Below are 12,454 nucleotides of genomic sequence, written 5' to 3'. Positions count from 1 at the left end.
ATAATACAAGGTTTCTTATGCGAGAAGCAGTTCAGGTTGTGTAATTACAGCAATCCTTTTATCTGAAGATCTCATACAGGTGTTAATTAAGCCTAATGAGGCCCCTATGGAGCAATTGTTACTATCTACATTTTTACAGACAGAGGACCTAGAAGCTGAAAGAAATGGGGTTATTCATTTCAGATTGTGTTATGCAGCCCTGTAGAATTGCTGCTCATGGGAGAGTAGGCAGAGCTTGACTTGAAGCCACCTGGTACAGTCATGGGCAGAACCCTTTCCATGAAACTATGCTGTATATTCTTACTGCTTTTTTTTTTTGTTTTTCATGAAAACATAGGTTTGTGTAGATGCATAAAAAGAAAGTGTGGACTAAGAAAAGTTACTCTTTCTGGATGGGTTGTCTTGATTATGCCTGTAACTACTCCTATTGTGTGGGTTTTTTTTCCCCTAACATTATGCTTAAAATTTACAGGTCCTGTGATGTTTTGGTTAGTATTTAGTGATTTGAGAGCCTTATGGGAATCAGCAATAAAAATATACCTATGTTGGTGAGGTATTGTATGTTAATTCCTTTCATGTGTTCGTTTCAGTCTTTCCAATGCAGAGCAGACTGATAGATTGTTTTGTGAGCTCCCTGTGGGGAAATTAAACAACTCTTCTCTGTTGTTTTTCTTCCTATAATACTCTTAAGCTGTTGATGATTCCACAAGAAATTCTGTACAAATGGTGATGGATGGGTGGGGGGGAACAGAATTTTGAGATACTCTTAGAACACTGTGTTTGTAGGACATTGTGAAAACATAACTGCTCAGCAATGTGATGGCTAAGAATCTGTTTTGGAAGACTTAGAAAATACTTAAAGGTAAAGACTGCTTGGGGTGTTTTGTCTTCCTTGGGTTTCTGTGACAGTAAGGGAAGATCTTCTCATTTTCATGCAGTGGAACAGTTCATGGCAGTAAGTAGGTAGTGCAAGGGCTGTAACATGTGCGTAGGGAGCAGGAGTAGCCTTTGTTTCAAGGCAGTGCTTTGGCAGAAGGTGGTGACTTGCAATGTAATACGTTACACTGCTGCGAAGCTGCTGACACAAAGTATGACATGATAGCAGGGGAAGTGCCTCCTCTGAGGTTATCGCGGTGAGGTGCAGCTTTGTTCTAGCTCAGTGTGACAGCCCGTTTCTGTAGAGTTTTACTTCGCACAGTGCTCTGAACCCTGCAACTTTCTGAATTTTTTACAGAATTTGATGCCATTTTGGGAATGTCATGCAATATTGAATGTTTTGAAATTGGGGGTCAATTGGACAAAGTATGCTTGAGATATAGTTTCCGGGGCGGGGGGGGGAGGGTTTACAGCTTTTTATTTGATAGTCTTTCGCCCCTGCCCCGAGTTGCAGGATCCAACTACAGTTGTGACTGCCCAAAATTCTTTAAATTGTTTTCTGTTTACCCTGTGTATGCTTTGGTACCAAAAGCAGTCTTGGGAAAGCAATGTTGAAGATGGTAGTTAAGAAACAGGCAAGGGCTTAGTGTTTGTATATGTAAGCCAAATAAACAGCATCTGTAGGTTAAATAGTTAAAAAGCTTTATTTTGTCTGTCTTTGTATCTCTGTGCCCCACCAAAAGTTAACTTTATTCTAACCTTTGTTTATGGTCTGCAGTATGGTGGGGGAAAAAGGAGTTTTGATGGAGGCCTCCATGTAAATCTGGCAGTGTAATTTGAAGTGCAGCAGAAATCCAGGAACCCAAATCACTTTCAGGAAAGAAAGGAGACTGAAGAAGCAGATGCTAGCTGAGATGGAGGGCGTAGGAAGGGAAGAGGATGAAGGGGCAGAGAAACAGAGTGGGGACAAACTGGGGTGTAAAGGTATCTGTGAGTTGCTGAGGAGAGGGAATTGATTCGTGAGCCAAGTTCAAAGGGAAGGGCAGGAAATAAGTCACCAGATATTAACAGTCAGCAACTATTCTGTGTTTAAGCGATTTCCTTTCCCATTGAATTCAGATTCCTTGAGCTGGTGGAAATTATTGGATCTGACAGATACAAGGAAGAAATTTTTTATGATGAGTGTGGTGAAATACTGGCACAGGTTGCCTAGAGAGGTGGTGGATGCCCCATCCCTGGAAACATTCAAGCTCAGGCTGGATGAGACTCTGAGCCACCTGATGTAGTTGAAGATGTCCCTGCTCATTGCAGGGGGGGTTGGACTAGATGACCTTTAAAGGTCCCTTCCAACCGAAACCATTCTATGATTCTATGAAATTTTAAAATTTGTGAGGTAATTTTTGACTTATGGCAGGCAAAATAGTCTAAGAACGAATTACAAATGTTGTAAACTGTTCTCTCTTATTGCTTGCTTTCTTAGAATATGGCCTTTTCTGGATGAAGTAGAACAGCGTTAACTTCTGGGTGCTAGAATAGCGGTGGATGGTGGAAATTGGAAACATGGCTAGGCTGAACTAAGCTAGCATCTTCAGTAGTTTTTAAACTGTTTTTCTTTTTGCATCTACTGATCCGGAGTGCTTGGGAAAGGTATCAGATTAATTCAAGGGTTAAGTTTCAACTCTTGAAGATGGATAAAGAAGGAACAGTGAAAGAGCAAATTAGATGTATATATTTGAGATTATGTAGGCTACTAAATGTGAGAGTGGAGACCTGGAATACAAGAAAACATTGAGCACTATTGTGGGAAGTCAGGAGAGGGAATACAGGAAGAAAAAAGGTTTTCTTTAACCAAAAGCATAATTCTGGCATTCAGGTACTCATCCATAATGAATGGATGTACTGTTTGCAGTTCAGCTACCACAAAGACTTCCTTTATCTTCTTTCTCACCTTTTGTTTCTAGAGCAAAGCTTCAAGTTTCCTTGTAGAGTTCCCCACTGCAGTTTTCAGAGTAATCATTTTGGGGTTATATGCACATATTTGTACTCACTTTATAGTTCTCTATGTATAATATCCATTCTGTAAGGAAGAACATTTGATACCTTTTCATCAGTGTGCCTTGCCACAAAAGGAAGATAATGTTGTCTAATTGCATTTTGGTGGTGATGATCTGTAGCTGGTGGCTTAAGGAAGACTGCAAGCTGATTTCTTCATGTATTATAGTCCTCGGGGAACATTGCACACTTTAATGTACACCATATTTTAAAATCTGTGCTATTGTCTTTCAAACTTCAACTTAAAGCAACTCCACACCTACACATTGGTGTTTCTTAGCCTAGACTTCATGCTGCTTTGCTGTGCATTTTTACAGCATGGCTTTTAAAAGTATGAAGAACCACCTTTGTGCAGCATTTCTTATATTGTCTATACTAGTTTGGACTTCTATCACAACAACAAAAAACGGTGTGCTTTAGCATGGTATTCTCAATATATTCAGGTTAGGCAATAACAAAGGAGCCTTTTCTTTGTTTGACAGCTGGAACAAAACACTTTAGATTCACAATATGTGCTTAAATAGAGCCTGGTACAAAAAAATCTCAACATAATCTGACTGTGTCTCTGGTTATAAAATCCTTGATATAAAAGCCCAGATATAGTCCATCAGATTTTTAAAATTCTTGTTAGAGCATTTAGAACTTGCTTTATAAAAATGACTGGTTTCTCACAATATAATGCAATTGGTTGTAGAGTATTGCGTTGTTTCACTGTTAATTGACTGGGCTGTCTTCTAATCAACCTGTGGCATTTATTCAGAGGCAGTCAAGAAAGGTAGAGGTTGGCTTAGAGATTCCTGGAGCAAGGAAAGGGACATAGTGAACTGGGATTGAATCGTCCTCAGTCAACATTAATATATAGCTGACAGTTGTTCATGTATGTGAACTATGCTGATTGGAAACCTTTACCAAAGCTCTTCCTTTACCATCTCCAATAAAAGAAGGGAGCTGTATTGCAAGCTGAGGAGCTTTGCATTGATTTCTGCTAGCTTCCTTGTCTTGAGGGATCTTTTTAAGAGTAGAATTTAATTCAGAATAGGGATCTGTGCCATTGTGCTGCATAGCCTTACTTTTTAAAAAATGCAGATTCAGCCTGGAATCAGTGGTATGTGTTTTTCTTTATTTCTGTACAATTTCATATGTAGTGACAGTACTGTCAGCACTGCTTACAAAATAACGTTGATATATAAAGTGCACCAGCAATCAGCTTGTTTTTTCCTTTAATGTATCTTTCGATGTTATTGTAAATTATTTTTACTGTAAAGTCATATTGGAAATGAAGCTATCTCAGTGGTTTCATTGGAAACTTGACGTTTACAAAAGAATATGAAAAGAAAACAGTCAACAGGGCACAGTTTATTTTGTATTGTGACTTGACTAAAACAGAAACGATGTCTCAAAAAATGCCTATGCATTAAAACTCTTGTGCTGTTTGAAAGAATTTACAAATGCAGCAAATCTGAAGATAAGGACTATTTGGGATAGATACTGTATGGAATTGTACCTTTGTTTTAGTTCAGTTACAAAGATGAATAAGGGGTTGTCACAAACAGAAAACCATCCACTATTTAAGCAACTGTTATGAGTGTCAGGCACTTTAACAAATGTAATTACTCCGGCATTTAGAAAATTATGGAAGTGGCTAGTTTATGTTGCAATGTGAAATACTTACAAAGCTCTTATTAAAACTGTTGCTGTTATGAAGGCAGTGGTGATTAATCTGCTTCTGATATGCTGCAAGTATCGTGCATCATTTTCACCCATACTGTGTGTCTGATGCTTTGTCCTCTCCATTTGTCTTTTTGGCTGTCATTTGTTTTGTTGATTGGAAATTTATTGGAGTAGGATTTTTTTTTTTTCCCCTGTTGTTGGAGCCTAAAACAATTGGGTTCTGGCCTCCATTGGAAGCTCCTCTGTGAGATGATAGTGGCAAATAATAACTACTTTGCTTGCAGGATAGTCATGTTACAGGAAATTGTGATGTAGATTTATCCAGATAGTCCTGTTGTGCCTTAAACTCAGCTCGGAAAGAACAGCCGTGAGGATAGTTCAGCCTACATCATTTCAGGTGATAATGAGAAAGAAGCATGGACAAGCAAAATTTTTCTAACACTGGCCAAGTAACTTCAGAGATTAATCACCCAAGTCAGGACTCTTGACATTTCCCGCTGGGCTCTCCCCCTCCTTTCCCAGAGTCATGCTGGAAGAACCTTTCTGGCTTTATGGCTTCTTGCTCATCTTCCTGCTGACATTAAAAGTAACTGTACCTACATCCTCACAAACCCCCCTGAGTCCTACGGCTTGTGCCCATAAGTCACCGCTCCATTTAACTGTTATTACTAAGAGACAGAGGACACATTACAGATCTGAGCCACAATCTGTGAGCGGTGTTGCTGCTATGGACGTTCTGTGAAGTAGGGGCACTGGTCAAAATTTATGCTGAAAGCCTACACTAGGCTTGCACTAGCACCTTTCTGGGAAGAAGTTTTATATACAGCATAGACTTTAAAGTGTTAAGATGTAAACTGTAAGTGGGAAACTTAGTGTTGAGCTTCGGGGGAACCAACTGTGAAACTTCTGAGAACTTAGCATTTTGTTCAAAGCCTAAATGAATGCTCTTAAATTCAATATGAATTAGAGAGGGGAAATCAATATCTGCTAATGTGTCAAGCTTCTTTTTATAAGAAGTAGAACAGCTGAAATGTGTCTGTTCTTGTATTTTTTAAAGCTTTCAGACTTCCCAACTCTGCTGCAACACTGACGTTCAGTACATTAAACTCTGATGTGTTATATGTGTTTTAAAGAGGCAGCAATTTCCTGGCTTGTAACTGTTATGGACTGATGGGGGGGAATGCAGAGGTTGCTGGGAGGCAGAGAGCCTGCTTGAGCAGTCCTTGTAAGAAATCCTTCAGATGCTGTTCTCCATTGCTTTTCTTGCAGGGACTATTTCAAGTACCAGGTTTCCTTCCCTTTCCTCCTCCACCCGATTTATGTATACTAGCGTCTTGTTGCTGGGAAGGAAAAAGGAGTGGAGAGATGGGAGACAGCTGATTTTTGCCTGCAGCAGTGGAAGCTTGTGGCATCAAATGTGACATCAGGTCATTGCTGTGCGTGTTGGCTGCTCTGATGCCATGAGTCTGGCTGGGAATGCAGGAAACCTATTCTCTTGTACTCTTCAGGTTACTAGTCTTTTAACTTTAAATAGCAGCAGAATTGGAGGCAAATGTCAATCTAGCATCTCAGTAGGGTAAAGCAGGAATTGGAAGGGGTTTTTCACCTGGACTAAGAGTGTCAAATAACTGAGGAATACACACAAAACAAAGAATTATGGAGTTGTAGCACTCTACAGATTTTGGCCCTCCTGCTTTGCGGTGAGTTCTGTAGCAGTTGCTTCCAGTTCCAAAGGGTATGTTCAACAGCCAGGAGTTTGGTTTGCTCAGCTGTTCCTCAAGGTAGTCTTGGCAGTTCAGAAGCACAGCTGAAGTGCTGAATTTCACAAAGTTGCCTTTTTGGTTGGAATGGAAAAAAATAAAGTGGTGGGTAAGCAGGGTGATTTCATTTGTGTTTTGCTCTAGCAGCCATTATGCTCTAGTCTTTTATGAACTGAACAGAAACGTTTGGCTGTGGTACCCAGGGGGTTATAGCCTTGTCTGGAAAGCTTTAGCCTCTGCTTACTGGTCTTTCCAGGAGCTACTTTTTCCACTGACTGCTGGAAGTATTCCAAGGACCCTGGCCCAAGTAGCGTTTTAGTTCAGCATAGATGTGTGAGCCTTTGAAGGGCATCTCCCAATTGTCCCATTTACAATGCTTTGTTTTGCATTGTAGAGCAGTCTTGGAGTGCATGGACTGTTCTTCTTTCAGGTGGAACAAAGTCTGAAGATGTGCCTGAGAGCTTCCAACTACTAACTGGCCTTTGATCCATGGGACTACACTAAACCTAGTCTGAAGAAAGAACCTCTGAACTGCTGATGTTGGGGCCTTAGCACTGAACTGTTTTGCTCTGCACGTGTGCTCCTTTTAGTCCACATAGTAGGGTGGGTGTAGCACTGGGGTACAGCTGCTGCTTCTGCGGGCTCTTCCAGTGTCTGTCCCAGCTCCATGCCTTCTTGCAGCCAGCCTTGCCCGGGTGTACAGTTTGACTCTGCACTGGGTTTATTTTGCTGGTTTCCATACACAGGGCTGAATAGAAGGTAGAAGAGGGTTTGCTCTGTACCAGTGACCAGACAGCACATGGTAAGGGCTAGCTGCTCAACTATCCAAATGTAATCTGAAGCTCCCTTTCATGCATATCCAGTGTGTTAGGACTTGCAAGGAATTGAATGTCTTCTACTGTGTATCTTTTTGGTACTGTTAAATGGTTAATTATTTTATCCTTAAGAGCACGTGCGTACTCCAGTTGCTTGTAATGCCTTCAGTTCTTAAGACAATATGTGTCTTTATTTGTCGTATTTGGATATTAATTGGTCTGCATGTTCTCCTGCAAGTAATTTTGCAGGAGGCTAATGCTAGTAATTGGGCCATAGACACCTTGCTTACTAGTCTGTTCTCCAGCTGCATTTCAGTCACGTATTCAAGCTCTGTATTAGACTTCTCACTTTCTAGCCTTTGTAGCATTGCTTTAGCTAATATAAGTCTCTTGTTCCTGGAAAATGCGCAGTGCAGTTTTAACATGACGATGCCTAAGTTATTAATGTGCAGGGAGGGAGAAGAAGGAATGTTTTATTTACAGTAAAAAAAAGAAAAAAAAAAAAAAAGAAAAAAGAAAGGAAATGCTTAGTAAGATCGTCAGACTTTAGGTTTAAAATTACCAAATGGGGTATGTGTTTAAATAATTCATAATTCCATTTTGAAATTTTCTGTTATAGTATATTTTGGAGACCAAAACTATAGATAGCCTGAGAAAAGAGAAGTTTCTGGTGGACAGGTGTAGATTTTTTCCTCCCCCCCCCCCCTTTTCCCCTCAAGCAGTGAAGTGATCTAGGAGTATTGTCTTGCTTAGGAAGTCTTTCAGCTGACAGACATTAGAGGTTCAGGAACAGTATCAAGACAAAGGGACACTTTGCACCCTGGTTCTTAGTCTCTTCTCTATAAAGACCGGCTGCTGTGCATGGTTGGAGACAGGCTGCTAGAGGGATCTTTGGATCTGAACCTGGGACTTCTTTAGTTCTTACAAAATAGGTAACAAGGTCTTTGATGCTGAGTATACAAAACCACTTCAGTCATCTTGGAAGCTTTAAGTTTTTAAGAAAGTGAATGCTGGGGAGGTTATCTGGCTCTGGAAGTATCTAGCAGGTAAGAAGAAGATTTTTAGGGCTGCAGCGTGTGATTTACGCCTGTAAACCATACACAAATCGTGGGTTAGGTCCTTCAGGTTTTTGGGGGAAGTGAGGGAAAGAGAGGAGGGGGTTGTTTACAGGACTGTGGGGCAGAATTGACTAGCCTTCTCTAGTTGAAGTAGCTGAGGAAATGCTTTCATAATGTCCAGCAATTTGTAGAATAGCATGATTGATCATCTTCTGACCTATTGGCAAAGAACAGATAGAAATAAACATAAATATATGCAGTATGTAGCAAATAAGGTTCTACCCTTACTGTGATGATTTTCTTAAATGTTTTTTAAATGATGATAAATAGTTCTGATAAAGTGAACCTTGTGCTCAAGGGAATAAACCCAATATCAGAATATGTAAAAAGTAGAGAGGTAGCCAGATGTTCTCATATGGTCAATTAAAAATATGGAAATTGCTTTGTTTGCTCAAAGCTATTAAAAAATACAATCTTTGGAGACAATGTACTTCTCTGACTGTGTTCTGTTTAATTGAGAACAGCAGCTAGCATCTTCCAGCCCTTTACTGGGGGTTGGCTATAAATTGAGTGGGATGTCTGAAGTGCACTAGGGAGTAGCAGGTTGGGAGGGAGGGTAATTTAAGGGTTAACTTTTGCTGTTTGCACTGAAGTAGAAGCTTCATCTAGGGTATCCGTAGGACTGCTGCAAGGCAGCGAGCTAGCATCAGAATATAGTAAGATAAAAGGCTGTTAAAGAGAATTAAGCCTTATTCCAAGTGCTTGTCTGTGAAACAGTATGTGTTGAATGCATGAAAGTTCCTTCATTTCAGAACTTCATCAAACAGGGGGTTTGCTTTTTCATGTAAGCTGTGTGTTAAATGACTTATTTTGAGGTGAAGTATCGGACAGAGCAAGGAAGTATTAAGCCTTTGTGTGTGATGTAGGTATCTGAGTGTGTGTGGTTTCTTTTGGTGTCAGTCCGTTGGTGAGCTCTGGGAATCTGTGAAGGTCTTTTCTGTGTTGGAATAACATGTTTAAAAGACTAAAATGAGGGTAAAAGAAAGTGGTGTCCTTGAGTCTGATGGCTTACAAATAGCAAAGGCCTTCTGTGTCTGCTGCTTGGCTGAAAAATCCTAGAAAATATGGTGGGAAGTGATGTTAGGAGAACACATTTGATCTTACTGGCCTTGACCTTAAAAACTATGCCAGAGCTATTCCTGAGAGATGTTTGTCTGACCTGAAAACCAACACTGGTGGAGATTTCCTGCCTGTCCCAAGCAGATTGTTTTAGTGCTTTACTGTATCTAATGTCTTTCCTCATCTCCTTTAGTGCAGCTCAGCTTTGTTACTGAGGGCTCAAGTTCTGAGGAGAGGTGAATAGCATTGTATTACTGCTTTCTTTGCAGCTGCCTGGTATGTAATGGTACTGAAAGCTACTCCTTTCGGTCTTTATCTCCACTAGATCGAGGAACCCTGCTTATTGCCCTCTCTTTCACATGTCCTATTTGCTAGACTTCTGATCATTCCCATTACTTCTGCTTGATCCAGATCTCTCTTGCGCTGCAGTGCTGAAAGCCGGACTGAGATGAGCCTTGTTTGTGTGGTTCCTTACTCTGTAGCCGGCACTGAGGTTCCTTAGTCTCTCCATGCGCTGAAGACATCAGCCAGGTCAAACCGCGGGGTCTTCTTTCCAGGAGACGAGCCTAAAAGCCAAGTGATGCACGGTTTAGCTCGGTGGTGTTGGAGTCTCTTGAGATGTAACCCCTAACTGCAACGCTGAAAGGATAAAAAAATCATTTAGTGCTGAGAGATAACAAGCAGAGATATAGCCAGCAATAGTACTTATAAAATGCCAGTGGAACAAATTATTTAGAAACGTCTGTTAGTAGAAACTAATTGAATACTGTGTAGGCTGGAATATATAAAGCAGGATGCAGCCAAGAATTAATAGAGAGAGAGAATGAATTGGCATGTGGATGCCCTCATCTGTTTTCCTTCCTAAAATAGCCTGTTTCTAGGGCCAGGATGGGTAGGAGTAGAACAATGAAACAACTGGACACACAAACACAGTGTGAGCATAATGATGTCAAAGAACAAGGACAACGTCGTTAAAATGGCTGTAGAGGGTTGCCACAACTCCTGCTCGGGTAATGCAGGAAGTCCAATGGTGAACGGTTTGAGTAAAATGAGGTGTTTCCACGTGTTTTGGTGTTCAGCGGTCACTGGTCACAATCTAACCCTTACTTTTCTGTTTGTAACAGTGATATTTTTGATGGCTGTGTTTGAAATTCCATGCGACATGCAAATGCTGATCCGTTTTTCTGGTCAAAATATGATCTGAGGAGTCTCATCCGGGCCCAAATTCTAATTTCCTTGTGGTGATAGGGATAGGACAAACCTGTTCAGCTGTGGTCCCTGAGGAACACACCACAGATGTGGTTTACCTCCACTGCTGAAAAGGTGTTTCTGCTTTGCTGGAAGAGTATGCACACATGTACACGTGGTTGTTGGGGGCAAGGCCTGGACCCTGTGGTAACTTGGGTGGTGGTCATTTCAGCTAGAGCTTTCTGGCAGCGTTTTGCACCCTAATAATAGCAGCAACATGAGTTTACCCCAGAACAGTCTGCTGGCCCAGGGAGATCTAGTCTCATTAGTACATTCTGTGTCTTCATTCCACCCCATCGGCACAGAAGGGAGATCAGTACTAATGATAGATTATTGTAAAAATGGATCACTTCACTAAACCAGCAAATGTAAACAACCCCTCTTCTTAAAACCCCTTTGAGGATAAAGAAAGAGAATAAGCAGTAAAACGCATGCACAGATGGATGTTACTCTGATAGTAACATGCATTGAAAATGTTAGAAGGGAAGGAACACTAATCACACAAAATTGTAGGCAGTGAGGTCATGAGGAAAGTACTGAACTGTAAAGGTTTTCCATTTGTGGCCTAGCTCAAAACCCTCTGATTTGACTAATCAAAGCTTTTCTGGCTTATCTGTCATGTACGTGATTTTGCTAGTATACTGGCACTGTAGAAAATACATGTACAAGAAATAATAATTTGTAATTGGAACTATGTTCCTTTGTTTTTCACACTGGCACAGAAAACAAATAAGAACTAATGTACATAGAGACGTGTTTAGTCTAAGAAATTTATAGAGTTATGGTAGAGACAAAGCAATCTCTTAAGGACCACTGTTATTTTTATTTAAAGTTGAAAGTAAAACTTTCTGTTGGATGATAAAGTAAGCATAATTCAGGAGAGCCCAGAATGCGATAATTGTTTAATTGCTACAATTGCATGTGCATTTTCAGCTGAAATATATTGCTGAGATATCATATGTGATTCTTCAGGTCTTGACCTAATAACGATGCAATTTTTTAAGAGGTCAGATTTTAAATGCGTAACTGCCATCTAAGGTTGTCTTAAAATTGGAGCAGTGAAGAGTAGGAGTTTTCTTAGAATCTAATTCAGAGCTGTTGCTGTAGGAAAAGAGCACTGATAACTTCGAACCAATTCTTTGGAGCCTTACGGAATTAAAACTCTGTGAAAGTGCTGGGAAGCCTGCAGTTTTGTTCTTGTTTTAGAAGAAAGTAGCTTAGCGTCCTGGTTATCTCATGTTTTCCATTGTAGTTGTAGTAATTGATCCTTGAGCAAAACAGGCCGATGTATTTTATCAGAAGGAGAAGAACCGTTTGTGAGGTGGATTTTACTACTTGTTGATTGCCCTTTTTTCTTCTTCAGGTAAAATGGAACCTCTTTATCACTGTTAAGTAACTTTTTTAAAATTTAATTTCTAGCTGATAAATTTAGACGGAAACTGGAAGAACTGGAGAAAGAGAAAAAATCTTTAAAATTTCAGCTTCCTTCAAGGCATCCTTCAGTTAGCAGTTTTTTGGATAGATTTATTATGCAAGTTCAAGCAGCATTGCGCTGGGCTGCTGATCATCGGTAAGTTTGTTGATTCTTTATGTAAAATGATGCTTCTGTTTTTCTCAAAATGTGGAATAAAATTTATGAATAACTTTTTATTAAAGAGTTTTAAGAACCTTCTAACATATCAATCTGGAGCTTGTTTATGAAAATCCACCCCTGCCCCCCTTTTTTTTCTTTCTACAACTCTCAGAATTGCCCTGAAGAACATTGATCATGATGAACTGGTGAATTAAATGGAACTTTTCTCACTAATGTTGAGTGGGAATGGGATCGAATCCTTGACACAGCAGCTTGAGCATA

The 12,454-nt window shown here is 40.2% G+C and overlaps 1 protein-coding gene across 1 annotated transcript in view; it reads left to right on the top strand.

Moving 5' to 3' along the window:
• The window catches only part of DISC1 (DISC1 scaffold protein), a 205,931-nt gene that overhangs the window by 48,953 nt on the left and 144,524 nt on the right, over positions 1 to 12,454 (top strand). Inside the window, 1 exon segment of the mRNA XM_049831349.1 lies at positions 12,019 to 12,169. Within this exon segment, the coding sequence (XP_049687306.1) occupies positions 12,019 to 12,169 (151 nt within the window).

The sequence above is a fragment of the Accipiter gentilis genome, chromosome 28 (genome assembly GCF_929443795.1).
Source record: "Accipiter gentilis chromosome 28, bAccGen1.1, whole genome shotgun sequence".
Lineage (NCBI taxonomy): Eukaryota > Metazoa > Chordata > Aves > Accipitriformes > Accipitridae > Astur > Astur gentilis.
This window is presented reverse-complemented; position numbering and strand designations above follow the sequence as displayed.